This window comes from Pipra filicauda, unplaced genomic scaffold (assembly GCF_003945595.2).
Source record: "Pipra filicauda isolate LSUMZ 115617 unplaced genomic scaffold, ASM394559v2 scaffold43_size3849885_pilon, whole genome shotgun sequence".
In the NCBI taxonomy this organism is placed as follows: Eukaryota; Metazoa; Chordata; class Aves; order Passeriformes; family Pipridae; genus Pipra; species Pipra filicauda.
The window spans coordinates 3,082,925-3,108,751 of NW_024104576.1; the positions used below are offsets into that span (position 1 = coordinate 3,082,925).

General features: G+C 39.6%; 1 protein-coding gene across 3 annotated transcripts in view; it reads left to right on the forward strand.

The window, feature by feature from the left end:
* The window catches only part of TBC1D14 (TBC1 domain family member 14), a 69,521-nt gene that overhangs the window by 28,840 nt on the left and 14,854 nt on the right, over window positions 1–25,827 (forward strand). For 2 of the 3 annotated variants that reach the window (XM_027736217.2, XM_039385829.1), the window contains exons 4-12: window positions 10,967–11,085; window positions 13,718–13,800; window positions 15,810–15,927; window positions 17,445–17,551; window positions 18,457–18,537; window positions 19,952–20,046; window positions 21,087–21,158; window positions 22,497–22,625; window positions 25,544–25,653. In XM_027736217.2, coding sequence (XP_027592018.1) covers window positions 10,967–11,085; window positions 13,718–13,800; window positions 15,810–15,927; window positions 17,445–17,551; window positions 18,457–18,537; window positions 19,952–20,046; window positions 21,087–21,158; window positions 22,497–22,625; window positions 25,544–25,653 — 914 coding nt within the window. Of the gene's footprint in view, window positions 1–6,597; window positions 6,717–10,966; window positions 11,086–13,717; window positions 13,801–15,809; window positions 15,928–17,444; window positions 17,552–18,456; window positions 18,538–19,951; window positions 20,047–21,086; window positions 21,159–22,496; window positions 22,626–25,543; window positions 25,654–25,827 lie in introns of those variants that run through there. The other variant, XM_027736220.2, reaches the window with a different exon arrangement.

Sequence of the window (25,827 nt, forward strand, 5' to 3'; positions counted from 1 at the left end):
TATGGCAGAAGGGTTGTTCAGGAGTATTTTAATAATAAAAGAATGTAATATGACCCAGCCAGGTATCATAATCTAGCAGAGTCTAGCTGCCAAAGTGCAGCTTTTGATGCTATTGGAACTTTCCCCCTTATGTTAAGAACATGTGAAAGCACAGAATATGTTTCAAGCATCACACTAATAGAAAATAATAAGCTTTGAGTACCAGTTTAAATAGCTGTGACAGGCTACAAAGTATTTTAGAAAGGAAGTGAGAGGTTTTTTCCCCCATTTTCCAGTTTTAAAGCTATTATTTTCACTTTATCGTTCTTTAAAACTACTTGTAAATTGTGAGTCAAAAACCCTAGAAGCTGGAGGGATCCTAACAGGGGGTGTTTAAGGATAGGTATCTGCTTTCAGGAATAAAGATACTACATAGAAAGAAGTATGAACTTTGTCAGTTGTTATTGCAGTTACAATGTCAGCTGGTGGTCTCTACTGAAGGATCTGTTTCAATGCCAGCGGGAGGTTTTGGGGGGAAGTGCAGTAGGTTTGAAGTTGTCCAGTTTGTCTGGCTCAATTCAGATTGTTACTTTGTAGCCCAGGTTGATACTTAGCGCTAGATGGAATATGAATTCTCATAGCACAAGACTATTTTTAAATGCAGGAAGACACAAATTCATGGGAAAATTATTGACTTTTGAGTATGAAGTACACAGCTCTTTCTAACCCCAAAATTTCAAGGCCAGGGGATACAACTTTTCAGGAGAGCTGATACATCAGTGGAAACTTGCTCTCATTTGTGTTAAATGACATCCAACATGCAACTGGCATTTGTGTGTCTGCCAGTGCTGAGAGATAGATACTTAGACACCTATATCTTTGTACAGTCAGTAAGTCTTTTCCATGTAGTAACCTTCCCCTGGCAACACACAGGAGGCCTTCAGACTTCCCCCCCATGGGTTTTTGAATGAAAATAGATGCCTGTAGAGAGCAAGCCTGGAAATAACAGCACGTGCCTTTGACTGTTGCATTGCACAAACACTTGGCAAAGCCTTTCTGTGAAGCAAAGCAAATCCTTAAAGGCAGGTGCGTTGGCCCCTAAATATTGTGATGGAACTGCCTGTTCTAACAGGAGACTGGAACCTTCCATTGCTGACATGTAAAATTGAGAAAGCTTTGTGAGACTTCAGTGTGCTATTTTTGTGTTAAGCAGAAGCAAGTTTCCAAGAAACCCGACCCAAAGGTTTTCTTTGTCTGTCTTTCAGTTTATACATCTCAAACTTCATCTAAAATTAAAGAATGGGGCTAGGTAGAGGTTTTGAAAGGCTAACTCTTACCATGCTCACTAGCAACAACAAACAAAACTGATGTTCTTTGGCTCTACAAAATGAATGGAGTTATTGTATGTGTGTTACTGGAAACCATGAAGATACAGGTATAAGGATTTTAAAAAGCCAGACTGGTGCTTTTTCCCTAAGTGTCTTTCTGAAGAAAGACTAGCAAATTTTGTGTTCTTCTTTTCTCCCTCAGGGGACTCTTGATCTGATTTTTTTACTTGATTTTGTTACAATTTTTCTGTGCCTATAGTAATTTCCACGTAATTTTCTTGTGCTCTATTGAGAAGTTGTCACTTGAGCATGACAAAGTTTAGTGGAAACAGTTTCATGAATATTAAAACCTGAAAATAGTCATTGCTTTAAGGCACACTATGAAAGTATGTTGCATTCCTTTAAATATTGTATTTATGTTTGTGTGTAGCTTTGAAAAGCTACAGTGTCTTCTTCTCAAGACTGAACCTTAAGTTGTAAAGAAGATTATATTCAGGAAAATTTACATTTTGATATAGTTTTTTTGTAAAATTAAACAGAATGCACAAGGGTCTACAAGACTGGGCAGGTGATGAGAGAGAATATGGAGCACACCATCAATATGAGTATAAAATAAGCTTTTATTAGACAGGTAAGAAATTGGCACCAGTAACGTCTTCAAGAGTAATTTCAGGGATTAGAGAAGCAAACAGAGATGCAAAAATCCACTCAGAGGCCTTAGTGCAGTAGACTCATTGCCTTGCCTTTCTATAATTTCGAAGAGCAGACAAGTATCAAACTTGAAGAAGTCAGAGATCCTTAGAGATGGCCAAGTCTTGATGATAAAGCAGAATAGAAACTAGCAGAGGGATTTGAAAACAGGAGAAATAGAATATGGTTAAAAGTATCAAGCGAAGTACCTTTCCCTACACTAGTCTGTTATGTGTACTGAAGTCATGGGGCTAAGTACTAGTGTGCCCATACTTACCTACACAGACAGGGGTTTGCAAACAAGAATAGTGACTGTGTGCTGTGGTGGGCATCTGAACAGCATAATGATGCAAGTTGTTGTGCATTGCAAAGCTGGTGGCATTCCTGGGTGAATTCTAGGCTGTGTTGAAGTTTACAAGTATTTGAGGTTGTATTTGCAACTGATTTGAGAACTTGCAAGATGAAATGCCGTGTTCCTGTGACTCTTTTCCTGTATACCAGAGTTAACCTGGTTCTGTGGCCATTTCAGAATGGCATCAGCATCAAGCTGATGTGGCATAGAGAAACTTTTTATTTCTGCATCTCACTCAGAATGAGGGGGACAGTTCCAACATGATCTTCAGCCAGACTGAAGAGTGTGTTATTTGATACTAGATAGGAAAGGTAAGTTTTCCCCTGCAACATCAGCACTAATGTGAAATGTCAGAAGAAAAAGTTGCTGAGAGACTTTTTGGAAGGGGATGTTGCCGAGGCTGTGTGGATAATTAAGGTGGAAAGATCAGTGAGTGTGTGTACAGATTATGTAAAATCATGTTTTTACATGAAGTCTGTATCCATTGGAATCCCAGTCCCTGGAAGTGACATTTAAGGAATATGCTGAAAGCAGGTGTTGATAGCATTTTATTCTGGCAGATGTTCACAAAAAATAAAAGTAAAATAACCGTCTAGCATGTATTCTCTTTCTCAAGCATTTAGCAGATGCTTGCCCTGCTGGAGGCCTTTCTTGCAGATGTTTCCATTTGATTGATGCTGCAGTGTACCAGATAGTGTCAGTATATAGGGAAACTGTGCCCATGTTTGTATATGCAGATTAAATTGTGTCCTTTGCAGTGTTCTAACCAGTAGGGTGTTGGTTTTTTTTTGTTGTTACTGTGACTCACATTGGAATCACTTGGAAACAGAGGCTGCTCAGTCTGATTGAAGATCCTATATTTGACGTTAAATAGCTGTTCTTAAGCTACAGGGTTCATAGGTGTGTCTCTCATGGTTCATAGGTCGGGTTTGTCTCTGAGTACTTCAAATAGAGGGATCTATTTTCTGTTCCTTCCTTTTTTTTTTTTTTTAATGAAACATGTCACTCTCTGTGAACTAAAAAACACTTAAATTATTTACGTACAGTGCAAATGAAATGTGAGCCCTGAGGGTGAGAAACATCTGATACGAGCACAATGAATGATTAGAGGCAACAGACTTCAAAACAGCAAACTGTTGTTCTTTCTTGGAACAAACTGTTATTCTTTCTTGGAAGACCTAACTTGGCCTTATCTATGCTTAGGTTATAAATGTTCCGTAATTTGATGCCTCTGTTGCTCAAAATGCCATGTTATAAAAATATGTATATGGATTAATTGTTAAATTAGTCCAGTGGCTGAAGCACAGGACTGAGTATGTGGCTTCTCATTCTCTCTCAGCTTTCTGGAAGATGCATGGATTATTTTATTCACTTAACTTCAGTGTGATTGTGTGGGATGACAGTTGCCAGCCCAAGCTCCATATCAACCATAATTGGAAGGGAGAAGAAGACACTTCTCAGGGGAAAAGAGGGAAATTTCAGAGCACTTGAATGATGCCTAAAAATAGTGTGAGGTTTTCCTCATGAACTGGCCATAGTATCTTCTCCTTACATTGCTTAAGCATTCCTAATTTGTTAAGTATGGAACAGAAGAATACTGTGGTACTGAAAAGGAGAAGGATATCCTGGTGGAAGATAAAACTTCACACATGTTATTTCCATCAAATTCTGTCACCTCATTGCTATCTTCTGCTCAGTTATCCTTCTATAACATGGGAGGATTAAATATGTATAGAGACAGAAAGCTGGGTAAAGCAAGTAGGGGTGATGGTTCTTGAATCGTAGAGCTTGCCAGATCGCTCTGGCAAAGTGTCCAGGTTGAGTGGGCAATTCAGATTTCTCAGGTTGTTAGATCAGTAACTAATAAATTAACTGCATTTCAGAATAGTTCTGTACTGGTTTTGAAGTTATATAAAAAGCTTCCTAAGGAGTTGTTTTGAAAGTTAATATCTGAGATTAGCAGTTTGTATTCTGTTTGTCAAGTTTTGAGTGATATTCTCATAATCTGATTTTTACCTGAGGTGTCAGTCTCCTTAAAGTCTCTTTGATTATTCTATACATAAGAGTCTCCATTAAAATGGCTTATTTATGGCCCAGTGCCACATCAAGAATCAGATCTTATTTTCCCAGCCCCAAAGGTCATCTACAAGTTTCATGATCTGATTTCAGTTAAACCACTGAAAGAAACAGTCATGTTGCATGCTCCCTTTCCTTCCTTTTCCTTTGACATTTACATCGCCCCACAGCATTAGAGTAACCAGACTAATTCAACAGAACAGAGCGTTTGTTTTCGGCAGTATCATTTCCCCAATCTAGTGAGCCTGGAATCATCACACAGTTGCTTAATGGTGGCACAAAAAGTAGCATGAGGGCTTAGGGGAGGAGGGCAGTGTAGTGTTGGGTGTGCACCAGTTGAAATTTGTCTGGTAAACTATTTATAAAAGGTAAGAGATTGCAGGTAGACATGCAGTAGGCAGCTACAAAGCAGTGGAAGGGAACACTGAAGCACTATTTAGGTAGCGGTCAGACTCTAACCAGGGAAAAAATAATTTTCTGTTTGCTTGTGCAATCCTGTCTCATATGCTGAGTGAGGTGAGAATTCCAGTAAATAAAAAAATGTAATTAAAGCTTGCACATAACTTGTTTGAGTAGCCTCAGGTACTGTTATATTGTGGCAGCCTAAAAATAGTGGCTGCTACAAACCACGTGTGTAACACGTGGCCAGCTGTGGTCTGAGTTGCAGGGGTACTTTGCTCTTCACCCCACACAGGTATTTTCCCATGTCACCAGGTGTCCCTCTCTCCCACTCAGTGCTTTACAGAAGAGCTGCAATATCATTCTGTTTTCAGCCTGTGACAGCACAGAGATCTACCACAGGATATACCACCCGAGGGTGCTTTTTCTCGTGATCTGCTTTTTTTTCTGTGTTAATATCTGTATCTTTACATGAATGTTTTTTAATATGCATGATAACTTACTGCTTCAGATAGTTCATGAGATAAAGCATTAGCCCTGGAGGCTGTAGTGCTTTCCATGAGCTGTGGTGACTTGCCACTGTGATAATTTGTGCTCTGACACTGGACACTTGGATGTTAAATGTCTGTAACTAATTGTGGGGGGGGTGGAAATGAAGCCTAGATACTTTTAAACAGTAAGCTGTTCCACATTTGGTGAGGTATCACTGCATCCATGAAATAGATGTGAAGTCACAGGTTGAAAACAATAGGGATATAACACCTGGCAATTCTGAGAAAATAAATTATCTCAACTTTTGCAAAGCCACCCTTTGAAAGCAGAATACACAAGTGACTGGTTGTTTTCAGGTCAGTCCTTGCTGCTCATTTTGGCATTCAGGATCAGGCCTTGATAAAGGCCGTGAACAATTCAGCCTGGCAGATGCAAACCATAGTGAAATTCAGGAAAATGAAATCCTTAGTACAGGACTGAGAAAAGGACAACAGTTGCAGGTGAATAGGTAATACTATAAAAGGCAAGTTACCAAAGTCTACACAAGTCTACACTACTTGGGTCTCTCCCCTAAGTTAAGTAAAAGAGCTTTTCGACAAAGGAATAGTAGCAATCTTAATTAATCTAGATTGAGGCAAAATATTTATTAAGATGTGATGTGAAAGTTGTCAGAACTGTGGAATGGGTTTATATATTGTATCTTTTAGGGCTGTTTCAAGTGGAGAGAGCATGAGTGGTACTGAAAAGATATTTATGCTGTAAGAAGTATTTCAGCATAAAGCTGCTGCTTTTCCTTCGGCAGTGGTTTAAGGACTGGTGAGTTTTAGCTGCTCTTGCACTTAGGACTGTTTCCGAGGCTGTCTCAGCAAGGCGCAGTATCGGACTCGGTACCAGCAAACGCCTGGCTGGAGCCAGGGACCAGGGACGCGGGGATGGGAAGCGCTTGGGTGGGAGGAATCGAGAGAGATGCCAGTGTATCAGGAATGCAGCTGCATCCTAACCCAGCACATGTAATTCTGGGCAGACAAAGGCTGCGGCTGATGCTCAGGAGCCTGTGCGAGGTTCGGGTTATCCGTCTCGGGCCCAGATCCCGGGCGGGCAGGGCAGCGGTGCCGGGGCGGCGCGGGAGGCGGGCGGCGTGTGCCGGGCGGGGCCGAGCGTGCCCAGGCAGCGCTGGGCGGGGCGGGAGCAGCGATGGTGACGGTGTGCGGCGGCCCCGCGGGTGATTAGCGCGGCTGGCGGGGCGGGCCGGCCCGGCCGGACCCACCCGCGGAGGGCGGCCCGGGGCGGGCGGCCCGCGAGGCCGTGCGGGCCCGGGCGGCGGGAGCAGCCAGGCCCGCGGAGAGCGGCGGGCAATGGGGCTCCGGCACCGCCGCCTCTGAGGGACCGCAGCGTTCATGGTGAGCGGGGCCGGCCGGGCGGGACTCGGGGATCGGGGCGGGCGCGGACTCGAACGCGGGTCGGGGGACCCGGCCTTGCCCGCTTTTCAGTCGCCTCGCCGGGTTCGGGAGAGAATCAACTTCCCGGGAAAGAGGAATCCCCTTTGTGCGAGGCGAGACCCCGCCGGGGGCTCGGGGTGCCGGAGCGTGGTTGCTGCGGGCTGGGAGCCACCCCTGGGAGCGCCCCGGGGTAGCAGCCATCCCCCTGCCCGCCAGCCCCAGCCCGGCAGCGCGGTGTCTGCCGCTCCGGCGCCCGGCATAAATATTTCATACTCGGCTCTGTCGGAGAGTGGCTGCCTTTAAACACGCAGGGCCAAAACAAGATGACCTTGATAGAGCAGGCTGTGTTATTGTAGGTTCAGTTCTGCCGTGCTTTGGTGCCTGGGGAGGCTCAGGGCGTGCGGGAAGTCCTACGGCGCTCTCCCGGGTAGCGCAGTTGGTCGTTCAGCACTTGCCCTGTGTTCTGGTGGGTTATTTGCGCCTCCGTAGGGATGGTTGAGGATCCCTTTGTAGGTTGGGTTCTCTTTCTTGAAGACTCACGGGGGATCATCACGACTGGAGCTTCTTGCATCTGAACTGCAAAGCTGCCGGGTTCCACCGGGAATTAAACTTGCTTTCGGGAGGGGTGTTTCTGTGGGTTTTCTTTGTTTGATTTCGATTATTTAAATCAGTGCTTTAATCGACAACACGCTCTTACAGAACATCTTCAAACCCTAGTTCAGCTCTTGTAAACAGGTAAAGACGAAACCTGGAAGAAAGCCTAAGTGATCTCAGCGATAAGGATATATTCTAAATTGTAAACGGTCAGCTTATCCAGAGTTGGTCCTAAAATTAGCTTGCAACCGTGTCAGGTTAGTAACCCCTAATTATAGTATAGGATTTAAACAGATGCTGAATTATTTGTACCTGTGAGAAATTTGAGTCTGGCTTAAAAAAAAAAAAAACAACACACAAAAAAAAAACAAAACCCAAAGCTTAAAATGAGCTATTGTGTGGTTCAGCCTATTGCAGTATGCCTGTATGTGCAAATACTTCTACTTGCTCAGTCAGCAGATAGTCTTAATATGAGTTTGTGAAGGCTTCAGTGTGTTTCATTACTCTATCATATGTTGTGCTCTGTTTGAAATTGCATTCTCTTCTCACTAGAATAAAATATAATTTTCATGAGCTTTTATCTTCTGTGAATTTTGGGGGTTTTGGGTTTTGTGTGCTTGTTTTTTGGGGGGAAGTGGGGAAGAGTTTTTTGTTTGGTTGGGTTTTTTATTATTTTACCTAATTAAAAAACAGTCTTGTAGATAATATCATCCTCAGACATTTTTATTCATGTTTGGCTACCACTGAAAAGGATGAAATTACTACAAAGGAATCATACTTGTAATCTCATAAAATGTGCCACTCCCATTTTTGTGCTGGTCTGGCTTCTTTACTGTAGGATAGTGCTGAGTGGAACACATCAGTGAATACTTGCTGAAATGCAGGAGTATGCAGGAGTGCTTTGAGTAGCTGTACTGATGTGCTAATACTGTAACTAGCCACCCACATTCAAAAATAAAACGTCTTCTTAACTAAGAAATTCTTGAATTATATGCAGTGTAGTGCTGGTCTGGGAAACTTTGTGCTTAGCTGAAAGAGATTTCCAAATTAATTCTGCTGTACAGAAGAAAATCCCCAGTGTGGGCATTGTTTCTCACCTTCCAAAAGCAATTTTGCTTTCCAGTTGGCTTTCAGTAAAGGAGACCCTGAAAATAATTTTCCTAAGCCAAAATTAAGCAGCTTTTCTGGAACTTGTACTGGAATAAGCATTGGTGCATATATTTTAATGTCAAGTTCTGAGATGCTTTAGGGAGATCTATATATGATGATTTCTGCATATTAACGGTTCCTTGTGGATGCGGAATGGTTTTTCTTTCACTAGCAGTGTCTCAAAAGAGTAAAGATGTTAGATTTAGGCACAAGGTTCACCTTGTCTGTGGAAGCAGTAATAGAGATTAATGTTTGACTGTGTTAATTTGTGAGAAAGGGCTCATAAAAAAACTCAGTCACCTAATAGAAATTGAGAGAAAGAATAGCCGTTTGCTTCATTGCTGTCAGCACAGCGGATTTACCCCACAGCTGGTGCAGCTGAAGCACATTATGGTGGTGCTCTCACACGCTGGTCACTATCAGCTGCTTGCTGATGAGTAGTTTAAGACCAGTGCCTGTGCTTTCTGAATATGCTCTTGATCACAATACCTCTGTTACAATATTTCTTTGCTTATTTTCTCTCTGGAGGGTTTTTTTAGTGAACAGCTTTGTCAGCATGAGCACTGTCCCTTTACTTGACAAAGCTAAGTTTAAATACATTTTTCTTGGTTCTTTTCCTGGTTTGCAAACTGATGTCATGCATAGCAGTATTAGCTGGTATTAATGAGCCAGACATTCCAAATTCGTGACCATGTTTCCCATCACAGCAATGCTGGCATCATAGCATTGATTGCTGAGGCAGTGCCTGGTGAACACACAAGGAAAAGGTGGGATTTTTGTGTCCCAAGGGCTGCACAGACCTGCACCCATGAGTCCCACAGAACTAACTTGAGCTAGAATTGAACTGTACAACATAAAGTAGAATATTAAGGTTGTGTTGTTCTTCACTTATGTCTGGTTTTCATCCATCCTTTTTTTTTAAGGTAGGGTTGGAGGAGAAGGCCTTTCTAGAAGTGATAGGGATCCCATTTTAGTTGCTGAATGATCCAGGCTGTTCGGATTGTGTTGGAAAGGTTGGATCTATTGCCCAAGGAGGCTTTGATGTAACTGACAGGTTGAGAGTAAGCAAGCAGTAGCATCTGAGAAGGTCTTTGTGCTGACAGGGAGAAGTCTGCGGCTGGAACCCTATTCATAACACATTCATAGTGCTCATTTACCTTTTTTTTTTTTTTTAATTTCAGTAGAAATTATAGAAAAAAGCTGTGCATGAAAGCCCTTGAGCTTTGGAAGCGGCAAAAATCATTATAAAGTCAAATGTAGACGTAACTATTATGTAGATGTAGTTTTTCCATAGGACTGTTTGACTGTATTTGTTATTTGTATATCACTGATACTTTGCATACCTAATGTTTGCTATAGTACTTCAAGCAGTGGAGTAGATGGAAGCTGTGTAAAGGTTGGTTTATCCTATTAGGTCATGGTTTTAGTATGTTTTTTTTTCCAAACGAGTGTTTGTAGGAAAAATAAAAATAAAATTGTATGTGTAATGCCAAGCCCTCTCCTGTAGATCATGGTGAGGCAGTAATTGAGTGGAGGGACCTCTGAGGGACTAACACCCCTCTTAGAACAGTCTGCTTACACCAGGTTCTGGGGGCTCGTTCACCTGAGCTTGAATGCCCTTGAGGCTGGAAGTTCTACTGTGTCTCGGGAGACTTGTCCCAGTGCTTGTCTAGAATTCCCCTGGTAAAGTTTGTGCCTATTGTCTTTGTGTTCTTCATACAAGTGCCTCAGAGACTTGTATTCGGCCTTCACCACATCCCGTTATTGCTGTCTGCCAAAGATCCCTGCAAAGCTTTTCCTCTGGAGGCTGAGCAAGCCTCTCGGCCTCTCTCTGTATGGCACTGCCTCAGACCCCCATCACCTTGGTGCCTCTTTGCTGGTCTTGCTCTTGTGTGTCAGTGTCTGATTACAGACACAAGTTAACATGTTATGCTGTATAATGTAGGGTTGTGTAAGGCATCATACCAAGGATGGGCTTTCTGTGATTTTAACCTTTTTTTTTTTCCAGTGTTGAACTGTTGCATGTGAAAACAGCTTGCGTGGGGAGAAATCTTACTATGAGATTTTAAGACAAGCAGCTTGTGGTCATTTTTGGCTTCAATTTCAAAACCATGTAAATTAAAAGAAAAATATTTTAAATAGGTCTTATTTTTATACCTCAGATAGTATCTGCTGTTTGTAAACTCCTGAGTAGTACTGTGTAAAAGCAGACTGTCAGCCAGAGGAACTTAAGATGTTTTTACAAATAAGAAGAATGAAAAAAAACATCAAAACTCACTCTTGAACATAAATTTGCCGTTGTTTTCAGTTCTGAGATTGCTCTAGTTGAAAAGCTCTAAAGGGACTGCAGCAGGATAGGGATGTGAAAGCATTGTCTTGAAGACTTTTGTAGACCCATTTTAAATTCTCATGTGCATCATCTTGATGTTCTCCACTCTTGTAAGTTGCCCTGTCTTTTTCTTCTCTAGGAATATGAAGAAAAAACTGGACGAGCTCACAAACCTCTCTCTCCTAAACAGAATGTGAGGAAGAATCTTGACTTTGAACCACTCTCCACTACAGCACTTATTTTAGAGGACAGACCAGCGTAAGTTCTGGAAAGTGCCACAGCGAGAGTCTCTATAAAATTAACCTAGCAAAGATTTTTCTAACTCAGTGTAATTGCTTACCCTAACTTAAACAAATGACTTAAAATCTAAAGTAGAATTTTTTTCAGAGTAGTGAATATGGAAGTGGGTTGATTATGAGAAAAATTATTCAAACAGAAGGAACCTTATTTAATAATAAAAGCAATGGCTTTATGAAAGGAGGTAAGTAAGAGAGCAGAGCTCTAGTTTTGAGTAATTCTGCCTTTTAAACATGAATAAGAGATTTTTATTTTCCATGAGAGCACATAAGCATAAAAATGAAGCTGGTACGTGCTAAAGAGATTGAGAAGCACGAATACAGTGTCCTGTTTACACAGGGAAAGAAAACACTTCCATAAATAATGAAACATGAATAGTGATTGCTCTGCATCCAGTTCAGCATCACATTTTAAAGGTTGTCAAGTACTTGATAAGTTGTTTCATACCTCTTTTACTGCAAGGAGATTCTTCCATATGCAAACTGACTCCAAAGCTGTTTACTGGCAGTTGCTTTGCCATGTTTTGCTTCTAAATTACACAAATTATGTCATGTTTAGTCTATGATTGTGAATGTTATCTGGCTTTATGGGGATGATGTCTGCATTTTTAGTATAGCTGTGCATTGGTGTGAAGAACTGGCATAACACAGATCTGTGTTTTCATCAACACAGTGTGAAAAATGCCCATGTCAAAGTAGTCTAGTTGTAGGGTTATTTAAATAACTTTTTGGCTTGTCTGATGGACTATGTGGCAAGACCTCGGGATGTCTAGAACAACATGAGTGATTATTTGTTATAGCAGGCTTTATTGTGTACAGCTGGAAACAAAGCATGCTAGCTTATCTGTTGTATTCTAAACCTGTCTGCTAAAAATCTTTCTTCTTGTGGGAGAATCTGAGAACATTGTTCACACAGATGGAATCAGTGATGTATTACAGGAGAATGTTTAGGTTTTGCTTTCTTTCCTACTGTTGATGGACTGAGGAACTTCTACAGAATAGGTATTTTTAGGATTCTAGACAAGTGAATCATCATTTCTTTTGTCTAGTAGGGAAAACTGCTCTGGGCAGCAGTGCTGTCCTCTGACTCTTTCTAAAGAATCTTTTTTTTAATTGTTTGCTTGCAGTTTACATACTATTTTTTTTTCTATCAGGCTTTAAGTAATTTCTTTTTGATTTCCTATGACGAAAAGCTTTAAGACTTCTGGAAGAAAAATGCAGTCAGATTTTTTTTTTTCAGACTGGCTGCTCTTGATTTCACACTCAATTGTAGGATTTAGGTAAAACTTTATAGTAAAAAAATCAGTAAATATTCCATAGTTCCTCTGACTTCAACTCCAAACAGTGTTAATTGAATCTTAATAGATACTAAACAACATCTCACATGTATGGTGGTGATGTTAAGAGATAGGGCAGATAATTTGAATGGTGGAATTTAAGTTAGCAGAACTGTATTATTTCTTCTGATTTTCCTTTCCAAACTTTCCCTAACTTGAACCATTTCTAAAGACTTGGATTTAAAAAAGATGATGATCAATTTACAAAAGTGAAACTGGATAAAGAGTGGATTGTTTTCTGTGCTTAACAAAGACACAAATGTGAAAATTTACTTTCCTTGTTCTAGTAACAATCTTGATTTGAAAAAACAGAAAGGTGTGAACAAATCTGGATTTGTCATAGGCCTGTATTTCATGGCTGTGACTGCGTAAATAGTGACACCCACTCAATGGTGACTGTGTTGATGGAAAGCAGCTGCCTGATGTGTGACACCTTACAGGAACAGGAAAGTGAATTTTTGCATAGCTTTTCTATTAACCAAAGATACAAACTGTCCTAGGAATAAAATACGGTGTTCTACAATACAGAATAACAAAATAGTTAGTCATTTCCTGTTTTGATGTTTTGGTGATCCTGTATTTGTAAAGAGATACTTATGGTTATGTTAATTACAAATATGAGTAGCTTAAAGGTAATGTGTTTTGACATATGAACACCTGTATTTGTATGGCAGAGCCTTAATCAGAAATCAAAATGTTGTGTTGGTATCGATGAGTGGACAATATCAAGGATGACTCCAGTGCCACTTGTCGCTCTAGGAGTGAGGGGGAAGAGTCAAGCCTTTAAAATAGAAACGAAGTCTCAGAGAGCGGAGGGAAAGGGAAGCTGGGGTGGGGAGTCAGTACATGTGGGTAAAGAAAGTTGTGCATGTAACCCGTGAATGAGGTGCACAGTAAGAGAGAGTATGGTCCTGTATCTTACCGGTTTAAATCAAAACTACCAGCTTGGTATATACCCTTTATGAAGATCAGCCTGTGGGTTCAGTTGGTTTAATAATAAAAATGCTGGAATTACCAAACATAAGGAAATTACTCAGCATATTTTGTGTATAAAAGTAGTCATAGCTGGTCAGTGTTCTTCCCTTCTGCTGACTCTGGCAAAAAAAGATTCTTTCCAAGGATCTGTTGTTCTGCTCACTGATTGCATATTTTGACAAGAAGCAGTGTATGCTTTTCTTTTAGAAGAGCCTAGAATTTTCCTTAGACAGGCATGCCAACTCTACATACTGATTTTTTAATTTTTTTTTTTAATTTAAGGAACCTCCCTGCAAAACCAGCAGAAGAAGCTCAGAAACACAGACAGCAGTACGAAGAAATGGTAGTTCAAGCAAAAAAAAGAGGTGATGGAATTTCTTGTCTTCAGAGGAGAAAAGTAAAGTTAAGGGCATTTCTAAACCTGAATTAACACTTGTGACAGTCTGTTGCTCTGTAATGTGGGGAATCTGTACCTCCCTTTAAAGAAGTATCGATCCAAAGAGAGAGGAACAAGGTAGTTTCATTGAAAAGCCCCACCCTAAGCTGAAAAATAAAAATCCTAGAATCCAGCAGGAAAGAATTTTTAATCTGTAACTCTTAAATAAATGAGTGGCATCTATTTGTGGCTTTAAAACCTTACTAATATAGTGAAGTAGGTTGTCAGTCAAATTAGTGAAGACTAGATTTAAAACTTCAGGGTATTTGTCAGTGTCATGTTGGGAACAACCTGTTCAGGCTGCAGTACATAAACATATAATTTTTCACATAGGAAAATGTATGCAATTATGTTCATTTGATATCTCTCACAGCTTTCCCAGAGTTTTGCTCGTAATTTCTTGTCTGACATTGTTCACACAAGTGTCTTAATAACACTATACCATGCATTTGAGGCAGAGGTGACAGTAGTGGTGGTTTCCTTCTGCTGGTATTTTTGACCATCTGGGTTTTCTAATTAAAAACATGCTTTGCAGTAATAGGAAATTTGGACTCACAGCGGTTTTGCATTCAGTGGGAGCTGCTGGAAATATTTTTTTCCAGCCAACCAGACCTTTGAACAGTATGGAACAGTGGAAAAGTGATATGAACACAGGACTTCCTTGCTTTCTACAGCTGACATACTAACAGAAGTGTCCTTTTGTGATTTTGAACATCATACACCTACCAGTGAAGTTTTAACTTCATGTGACTCCTGTTTTAGTATATCCACTTTAGTAGTCCAAAGGAGTTTCTCTGTTCTTTCTTTGCATGTAGGGGTAGGTGGCTTGAGAGAACTGAGAGGATGATTAGGCAATGGGCCAGGTCCTTGTGCTGTCTTCACTGGACCTGGAGTGTGTCATTCTGTCCAGATAAATACCGTGACAGACCCATTTTCTCTAAAGCCACTCCAGATGAACAGATTTACAGAGGGATATGTTGTTTAGAGGTCAGGAGGTCAAAGAGTGTAAATACCCTCTTTTTGTTAAGAGAAAAATTGAAAGCTTGTATCAAAGCTGAAAATCTTGGAGACAGCTGGGATTGTTCTGCTCAGGCACAGCTTCTCTTGGGCTTTAAAGTGGACCTGTCAGGCAGAATGTGTTCATTCCAAAGACCTTGTTCACGGTACTGCTGTTCTGAAGTTGGTTTTACTTGCCAGGTCAGTACCTTCCCACGCTGTAGACAGTGTGTGTGTGCACATGTGTGTCCTGTGTTTCCACTGTGCTGCTGTGTCTGCCTGCGTTTGGTAAATCCATGTCCAACATCTTTGCCAGTGGAAAAAGTAGTAGCTGGTGATGCAGGAAGATGCATTGAGTGAGAATGCAAAATGTAAAATATATCTAAACTAGACATGAAAAGTGTTTTCTTTTCAATGAACTGAAGGTTCCCATTTGTGATGGATGATATTTAGATGATCCATGTGCCAAGTAACATCAAAAATGTGATTTTTTGACAGAATATCTAAATTGTAATATACATATGAAAATGAAATACAAAACTTTTATCCATTTGGCATGTGTTTTTGAATCTGACATAACTAAAAGGGTGGGGCTTTCTTAGGAAATACTCTGACCTGTCCTAGTAGGTGAGGCTGTTGGCTGTCAGAGGTGCTAATTCAAAATTACTAGTGTGGTTAGATTTGGAGGGTCAAAGAAACCATATATTATCCAACTCCCTTTGTCCCATCCATTGAAAATGAGCCTTGTGCATAGCTCCACTTTGTTCTTTGTTCACATTTGACATCACTGCTTAGTTAACTGTGTGCCTGGGAAATTTTTAGAATTCAAGCAGTAATTTTAGGTGAAAATGGTGTGCTTTTACATGGTCGTATAGCCATGGCTAACTCTGAATATTTATTTTCTGGTTTCATTAACTTAAAAAGAAAATTTCTTTTCTGCAGAGTTGAAAGAAGCTCAGAAGAGAAAGAAACAACTGGAAGAACGCTGTAAACTGGAAGACAGCATTGGGAATGCTGTTTTAACATGGAACAATGAAATCCTGCCCAACTGGGAAACTATGTAAGACAGTATGTTATACTGAGTTTTAATTAAAAATTGCGGAGTCTTTATCCTGAAGAGAAGTTACAAAGTTAGGAAGCATAATTTTAAATGGTCTTGGAAGCTTTTCTTTGAAAGTCACTCTTGGACAGGTACGAAGAAAATAAACAACACATGTCTTTCTGAAAGGTGACTGGAAGTGATACAGTGCTAAATCTTATTACTTGTCTTTATTGAAGGCTCAGGATAATCAGAAACTGAAGCACTGAGAAGTGATCTGTGGTACAGAATGTAAAAGCATGAAGCATCATACTTGAACACTATGCATTTATCAGAAATGAGCTTTCCTTGACTACTTAAGCTGTTCATTTTGTATTATCAGTGTAGATTGAAGTACCTGTAGGGTTTATGAAGCCTCTTTAATTACAGTGTGTTATACCTGCTGGGATAATCAAATGATGGAAAAGAGGAATAGGGGAAAAGTTATTTATATTAAGTGCTAAAAGATTTTGTACAAAGACAGCATAGGCAGTTGATAAGCTGCCTTTATGGTCTTTGCTAGTCATCTCAAAAGAGCCACCCCTTTACTCCCCCCAAATACAACCACCATTTATCTGTTCAGCATAAACCAATGGCACTCAAAACTGCAATTTCCTTAACCGTGGAATTCGGTTTCCTGAGAATATATGTTAAAAATATGGACAGAATTTGTTGGAAATTTCTGGAGAACTGAAGTATAACAAATCAAGCCTAAGCAAATTGTATATTTGTCTGTACACATTTGTCTTTAGTATTTGAGGATGCATCTGTTATGTCTGCCATAAAAATAAGGTCACCTTTTCCTTTATTGGTTTAAAAATCCAGAAGTTCCCCAATGCGTTCAGTATTTTACATTTTAGTTCAGAGTCTGCTCTTATATAAACAGATTGCTGTGGTTTTACCACTTTCATTGGTGCTTAGGTGCTATTCAGTTCTTCCTGCTGGGCTCTCAGATTGATGAACATCAGCTGCAGCCATTTCAGAGCTTGTGTTCTGTTAAAATGTCTTTCGTGCTCCCCCCTAAAAGTTACTCCTTGTCACATCCTCATGCACTTTTCCAGGGGGTTAGAGCTGCAAAGATGGGTGGGAAGCTGCACATCTGTTTGCACAGCAGGGTGGTGACAGAGGGCAGAGGGGAGACTTCCTAACTTGTCCCTGTATTAAGTCTTGCATGGAGCTGTCCAGTCTTTAGCATAGGTAGTGGGCATAGGTATGGACTTCTTTTCAGTTGTTCCCTATGGTTTTTGCTGGTCAAGTGTGCTTGCAGATTGTGGGTGCTGTGATTGCAGTGCCTCTGTCAAAATAAGCCATTACCTTGGAAGGAAGTAAGATTTCCTTCGCAGTTCAAAGCAAAATAATACAAAAGAATGGGTGTGTGCAAATTGCATTCTTGGCCTGTTGATTTTGGTTGGGATCCCTTCAGCAGTGGTGGGAGGACACATTTGCGATTCATCAGGCAATGAAATATTTCTTAGACTGATCCGTTTTTCTTTAAACAGGTGTTGTTCCCGTAAAGTTCGAGAGCTGTGGTGGCAGGGCATTCCCCCGAGTGTGAGAGGCAAAGTCTGGAGCTTGGCAATTGGCAACGAGTTAAACATCACCCATGGTGAGACTGTTGTTTTGTTGACATACAAAGCAACAAATAGTAAAGGGACAGTCATGTGTCTGCTGTGGTGTATCAGAACCCGAGGTGTGGGTGTGAGGAAATGTTATCTAGTTATGCCTTTTCATGGTGCTTTGATGTGTTTTGTTCAAAAATACAGTGTCTTTTAATCTTGTAGCTGTTCTAGGACTGCTGCTGTGAATTGTTCCTGATAATTGCTGTCACTGTTTCTTGCTTTGGTGTTAGGTGGACGTGGTCAGAATTAATGACTCAAGCTTTTTTTTTTCTTTTTGAAACTTAGAACTGTTGTTAATTTTTGTAATGCCTATAAATATGCATGTAGTGTGCTCTCTTTGATTTGAAGCAAGACAAGAGGTTTGTAAGAGATTAAAAGACCCCTGGGAAGATTTGTACTTTTGTTTGTGTGTTTGTGAAAATAGAAATAATGTTCTACTTCCAAGTGCAGAAAAATACAGGTCTGAAAGACTAATATATGTAATTAATTCCAACATGGAAATGGGGTAGACTGCCTGTACTCCTGCTCTATGGTGCTGCTTTTCTGTGCTTTTTTGGCTTAGTTACCTTGGGTGTAGTTCTTACATGGAATTTGCTAGACTTGCCTAATTATCCATTCAGACTATAATTTTGAATATCCATGCTCTGGAAGAAAAAGTAAATACTTGAACATAAAATGCAGCTTATGCCTGGATTGCCTTTCCTTTTCACTTAATCTGAATTTAGAGGTCAGTGGAACAAATCTTTCAAAACCATAACCTAGTCAGAAGTTCAGCTACTATGTTAGAGAGGAATGTTACTTGTTAGGATTAGTGCAGCACTGCCCACATGATAGCTAGTGGACATGAGCATGTTCAAATAATAGACTTGGTTTTCTGTTTTACTTTGTCCAGAACTGTATGATATTTGCCTGGCTCGTGCCAAAGAGAAGTGGCGATCACTTAGCACAGGAGGGGCTGAAGTAGAATGTGAAGGTATGCTCTTTGCAAATGATTTATGCTGTGTTGAAGAATAAGAGATTTTGTAAAATCGTTCCTTAAAATGAAAATCACTTATTTTAAACAAAAAATTTTGTCTATGAAGATTTGTTCTGGTAAAAAGGAAATGTCTTTTTGTGGAAGCAAGGAATAGCTGTATCATTCTCACTGAAATGATGGTCTCTTATAAAGCACACTTATTAATTTTTCTTTATAAACAATCTCTAGGTACAGCTCTTATTTTCATATAAATTTGTAGGAAAACTGGGGAAGTTTGGGGATTATCGTTTGAACTGCAACACTAAAATATTTTTCTGCATCTGTAGTTTTAGAATTGAAACTCAAATTATAGCAGAAAGTTGTATTTTAGTCCCTTACTGCAGCTTTGAGCCAACCTCTGGGGTGTGTTTCAGAGAGCAGCAATTTATTTTTGCAGACAAAGTGGTTTGAGATTTACTAATTGATTGGAAGGGTTGTCTGGTGTCAAGAGAGTATAAAACTACATGCAAATGAAATTGCCTTTGGTAAGTAATTATGCTGAGCAGAGCAGAAAAAGGAGAACACACATACTGTCATTTATAAGCAGAAAAATGTTTTGGATTGGAAATCCCCTACTTTGTTCTCTTAAGATTGTCTACATCGTAAGTAAGATGGCATCTAGTACGTTTCCAACTTCCTCTTTATTTTCTGGAGTGTAGATGCTCATGTGATTGGTACAAACATTGGCTAGTGACAGCTCTTGTTTTTTAATTGCTCAGTAAGCAGCAGTAGGTAATTCCCATCTGTACTTACCAGAACAGACAGAATACCAATAAACCCTCGATATCAGAAACAAAACTAATGCTATAGAAATATATTTTGTATGAGATCTGTTTCAGTTATGGAGAGTGAATTATAGTGTCTGTTATCTTTAACGACACACACGAAGACCAAAATCTATGAATTTGAAAGGAGAGCTGATGGTAGTAGAGATGGGTGGTATCCATCAAATGCTGCTGCTTTAGGACTTCTCTCTCCCACCACAGCCTTTCCACAGAGGCAGCTACTTCAGGAGCCACTGAGAAGCCTTGTTGGAGGTGAGGGGATCACAGGTTAACAGGCTTGTGTCTGTCTAATGATTTTCAGCAGATAACAGTGAAGTGCCTGACCTGCCTTGCCCTGTGTCTTTCCCCACATCACTTCAAAACAAATTAAGGGTCACTGTGCACTGTAGGGTTGCTCTAGGTCAGGCCAGACTTGCTGCTTAGCCTGTGTGCTGAATTCATGGAATTGTTCTGTCTGTAACCTTATTCCCTAGCATTCACATCAAAATAAATGAGCTGTGCAAAAGCTAACCCTTACTGGAAAATAAAAAAAACCAAAGAGTGTACACTGATCCATCTAATAAATGCAGTAACTTTGGCTTTTGCAGATGCTGGATTTTCTGCAGCTGACAGAGAAGCAAGCTTGGAGTTAATAAAACTGGATATCTCAAGAACATTTCCTAGTCTTTGTATATTCCAGCAGGTAAGCAATGTTAACTTTTGTCTTGACTTCTCAGAGAAACGAAGTTTACATAACTTTGCCTGTCCCTTGGTTGAAACAGCCCATTGAGTTCAAATCTGAAGCAGTAAGCATCTTGAGAGGATAAAGTTCCTAAAGATTTTGGAAAACTGTAAATCTAGAAAAGAGTAACCTCAAGGTACTGTCTTATACATTTGGAAGAGACAAAAAAACAATGTGTTGGTTAATCGTTGTGATTCATTTAACTTAGTTCTGGTTTCTGTCTGGTGAAGTGATGCAGGTGAGTGTTTCCAAGTCAGTGAATCAGCATCACTGGGTTGCAAATAGATGCTGAGAGAGAGAGCATAGCTCAAGCAAACAACATTTGTTGGCCTTTTTTTGGTTCAGTGCAAGACTAATTTAGCTTGGGTGGTTTTGGTGTGCTTTAGTGACTCACTTTAATCGGATTTTGTCCTTCTCTGCACAGATTTCAGCAGCCCTGTAAAAAGTTTAGATTGTGTTAAATCACCATTTTTGGGTGAAAATTTCCCTTTTGAAATTCTCAGTCACAGTACTCAGTGCAAGATATGGCAGCTGTTAATAGTCAAAATGTGAAATTCTTCTTAGCTGCACGTGTCATTCTTGATACATTCTATGTGTGTTGTGGCAGATTGTTGTTTTGACTGTTTCCTTCATGGTTGAATTCTGCCTCCAGTCTTAAGGACAATTAAGTGGTTTGCATTGTTGTTCTGCTTTCTTGGCACTGTTGTCAAAGTGCTGCTGAGCTATAAGGAATCTCTTAGGCTTGCATTCCTCTTGTATAAGTATTTAATAGGTAATCGATGTATTGGATGAACTGTACCTATATCTAATACATGGGGTTTGAAGGACTGTTTCATGCTCTTAAAGCCAAAATTATTTGGAATACTTTGGGCTGTTCTAAGCTGCATTGGGAAAGAACATGTCCTTCATCAGCACTAATAGAGACCATCTTTAGCACTGAAGAGTCTTTAACATGTTTGTTGTATAATCAGATGTATTGTCTTGTTTTTGTTTAATTACAGGGTGGTCCTTACCATGACACGTTGCACAGTATTTTAGGAGCCTATACTTGTTACAGACCTGATGTAGGCTATGTAAGTGAAGAATTTTTTTTTTTTTCAGGGGTGGAGGGGGAGGATTACGGGGAGGGAGGATTGCGTTAATCAGTCCTTTGTAGGGCATATATTAAATGATTTTATGAAAGCTTGTTGGGGTCTGTGTGCGCTTTCCTCTATTTCAATACATGCTTGAAAAGTGTGTGTAACAGTTCTCTTGCTAAATTTAAGCTTTTTAACAGGTTAAGTGGAAAACTCAAAGGGACATATTTGTACTCAAAAATACATACTTTGAAAATTGAAGTCAAAGAGGTGTAGTTAAATTGATTGTTTGAAGTACTTATTGTTAATATCCGTCTGAGACTCTGCTGTTGAGGTGAAATGATAGGCTTTTCTGTGCCTTAGCACTGAGTGCTTCTGGACCAGTCTCTAAAGCAATGCCCATTGAAGCTGCATGAGCTCCCTCATAGTGTTTGAAGTAGTGATTATGAGAGCACTGAGTGGGTTTCAGATGCTTCGTTTAGTCTCTTTTCCCAGAGCAGGCTTATGTATGGAGGCTTGTTCTTTGTTCAGGAGCAGTGTTTTAGACAAGGCAGATGTAGAAAGGTGATGTTTCTATTCTGTAGGTAGCATGTAATGCTTGGCAAGAGCTGCTGAACATGACTGCCAGGAAAGGAAACAAAGGGCAGGTCAGCTGATGTGCTTCCTTTGGGGCAGCAACAACCTGTTGTGTTGGAAAGGAGCTGGTTCCTCAGGTTTGCAGGAATGGCTGTCACACCTTAGTCCATGTGACTCTGCAATGGCAGCACTGCACCCTCAGAGTGAGAGAGCTTTACCTGGATTCCATAACAGGCTTTGTAGAAAAAGAGAACAATGTCATGAGCTTATGGTAAATGAAACAAGAGTTTAAATCTTAAAACAGTATTGTTTGTCAAATGAGTCACTGCAGTTGTCTGTAACTGCTGGTAATTGATGGAAAAAGGAAAGTACAGGCTTTGTCTCTAGGGTCCAAGTCCAGCTTTCCACAAATAAGGCTATATGTGACCCATCCCTAGGAGAAGAGGGATTACTTAGAAACACCTTATTCTTAAAAAAAAAATCTTTATTCTTTGTCTCTGAAAGTGCTGTCATCCTAACCTGTCTTACGAATTTTACTTGGATACTTTGAAAGAAGGCATCATGGGGATTGTTAGCTCCCATGCTCTGAATGTGTGATACCAAAGGTCACATGGGTTAAAAAAATCCTGCTTTTATGAATGTTTCTCAGAATTCAGCAGCTCAGTGAGTGCATTAAACACTAGTGATCAGGAGGACAAAATGAAGAAGTCTTGGAAGAATACAGTCATTGCTGAATGGTAACACTTCTCCTTTCTTCAGGTACAGGGCATGTCATTCATAGCAGCAGTATTGATCTTGAACTTGGATACTGCAGATGCCTTCATTGCTTTTTCTAACCTTTTAAATAAACCCTGTCAGATGGCGTTTTTCCGTGTGGACCATGGCCTTGTGAGTATGCAAGAAAACTGTAATTGATGTGTTGTGGATAATGTGTAGGGAAAGTTTAAAAAGAAATAAAAAATGATTGGATCAGTAGCTTGGAAAATAAGTCAGAACTTATTTTAAAGCAACATGCTTGATAAACTAAGAAACCCCAACACACACATGCAGACTCCCTCAAAAAAGTCAGACTAAACCAAAGATCACCCCATTTACCTTTTTGAATGGGCAGGTGAATGAAATTTTTGAGCAGCTATTTTATGATGCTCAGAGAATATTTATGAGAATATTATTCCAGCAATTGGAAGCTGAAAACACCTTAGTGTCGGAAGTGTCTTGAAGGTGCTTTTTATTATAGTCTAGTGGGTTGCTAAAAACAGACTGTTGCAAGGAGAACCAGGTTTCCCATATCTTACTGTAGCAGCTGTGTTTGAGTCCATCTGGCTTCTTTTCAGAGGAATAGGCCCTTCCAGTGTTCAGTGGGAGCTGATTGCCTGTTTCTGGAGCATCTAAAATTCTATGTTGGCATGTACACTGAGCTACTGGTCTGTTATAGCAAAATAAGACACATCTCTATTTTACTTTAAAGGTGTTTTTATGGCATTCTTTATTTCTTTCTCACCTTTTAATGCTATGAAATAGGATCTGCTTCTCAAGAGTTCAAGTGGGAGAAATAAAGCAAGGGAATGCATAACATCAACAGTAGTAACTTTCATTGCTTAAACAGTAGGACACTAGAGATCCTATCAGTATCTCCTGCTGGAAAAGCAGTGTGTAATTCCTGTTGCAGTCCCTGATTCTCATGAGTTGTAAATGCCATGGGGAGATGCACCACAGTGCAGACAGCACTAGTGGCAGTATCAGCTGTCTCCATTATAGCATGTGTAAGAAGAGGACATGCTCATGCATTCACTGTGTAAATGTGGTTCTTGGGAAGTTGATTTTGGACTTGAATTGAATAGAATAAGAAATATTTTTTTTTAGCTGAGAGAATTGGGGTTTGGTGTGCTCTTGGATAGTGCTGTTTAGTTCTATTAGCCTGTCCAAACAGAGACTACATGATAAATGTGTGCTTACAGAAGGGCAGAGATGGTGATAGATGAAATATTATTAATATATCATGAAAGCAAAAGCCATGATTTAACATCCCAAGGAAAATGTTGTACCTAACATTTGAAAGGGAGTAGTGACACTAAAGTGAGACAGTTTTGGCTTCCTGTTAGTATAGTGACCTGCTGTCAACACTCATCTTTTTGTGTCAGTTTTACAGCTTAATAAACAAACGCTGATTTGTTGTATAATAAATGAAAAAATGAAACCAGTGTAAGTTAGTTGTGTAAATTGTAGTAATTTATACCAATTTAACTTGACTTCTTTTTTTGGTTAGTTTCATTAAACGACATTATTTTTCAATTATCACTGAATAAATGTCATGTTGACTGTTGATTTGATCATACAGATACCTGTACTACTGCCCACATTACTATCAGCAGATGTGATTGTGGCACTTATGTGTAAGGTCCCATCTCTAAAATGCTTCTGAAAGGAAGAGCTCCAGTGGAACTGTCTCACAGTGGTGCCAGCATGTTAGCAAGTCACTGTGAAAGCAGAACTTTCTGATGCATTACCTGCTTCCTTGTTTATACTCACAGATCTCATGGGTGTTTGGATTTCATGCGTTTAAAAATCCCCGCTGGGAAGCTGTTTCAGGTGCACAGTTCTCTAAGTGGGTTCCTGGATTTCTGCTGTCATGTTTGACATGAAGCTGTTTCTCAGTAACTGATGGTTCAGAGATTTTATGTAACTTCAGTTATTTCTGTAGCATACACCCATCTCTGATTGGCTTAAAGCCTTATACTGACTACCAGGCTCAGTTTTTTATTTGCCATGTTAATGAAGGTAGTCCACCATCTGTTGCTTCATTTAGAGGAAATGGGAAAAATTTCTATGAGGACAATTAAAAAAACTGGGAAAAAAACCCCAGGACATAAATCTGTCAGGATTTCAGACAAGAGTCTCCAAAAGGATTCTCTTTTCCCTTTACTGCCATGTTGTTCTGGGGAGAAGTATGCTGCTGCAACTCATACTTTGAGGATATCACAGCCTTTTCTTATTGCTTTTATTGGGATACTGTAGTTACTGCATCATTCAAGGACTTTGCCTAACTTTTCTCTCTATAGTATTAAGGAGGGTGGCTAAATAACCTTTTGTTTTTAACCCTAGTTGAATTGGAAGATTTGTTTTTTCTATGCCATCTGTTATGGAATTTTACTAAATACTCGAATTTTAAAATAGCATAAAAGTCTTTGTGTTAAAAGCAGTGCAGTTCTGGGGGTTATGATGTCAGACAGAGTTACAATCTGTTTCTCTTGCACAGGTGTTTTGTCGCAGTCTTTGAGTTTTCTGTGTGAACTTCATCTCTTCCTCTTTGGAATATAAATTATTATCTAATTTTAAAATGTATGGTGTTACGTTGGTATTAGAATATGATTAGAATATTAAAATAGCTTTGATGTTAGAATATGATTTATGATTGGAATCTACTGGACTCTTCCCTGTTGCTGTGGAGTATCAACATTATTTTAGTTTTGTATTTCATTATGTTCCATTGGGTCTCGGATTTTGTTCAGTATAATATTAAATTACTGCCACAAGCATAAAAAAACCACTCTGTTATATTTATTTTAAGAAATCTGCAAAAAACTTGTCTCCTGCTGGTATTTTTCTTTCCAAAGGAAGCTGGTCAAGACCCAAACCAATCATTATATTGTTTAGTATGAGAATGGTATACAGAGTGGATCTTAAACTTTTCGTGCTTATAGATGCTGTCTTTTATGTAAATGTTTAGCTCTTTACAGTAAATAATGCATTTAAGCCTGTTAATAACACAGCTAACTGCTTTTTTTCTCCCCATTGTATTTTCCCAGATGTTGACTTACTTTGCCGCATTTGAGGTATTCTTTGAAGAAAATCTGCCAAAGTTATTTGCTCATTTCAAAAAAAATAACTTAACTCCAGACATCTATCTAATTGATTGGTAAGGCATTGAAAGTGTAATTACTAATGTGCATACTAACATATAGCTCCGTGTCAGTATTCATGACAGAAATTGGGATGTTCTTACCTGGCTTAATGTTCTTTCAAGATAAAGGCATAATTTTTTTGTTAAGTTCTTGAGTTGTCAATCCAAATCATTCCCACATACTTCTAT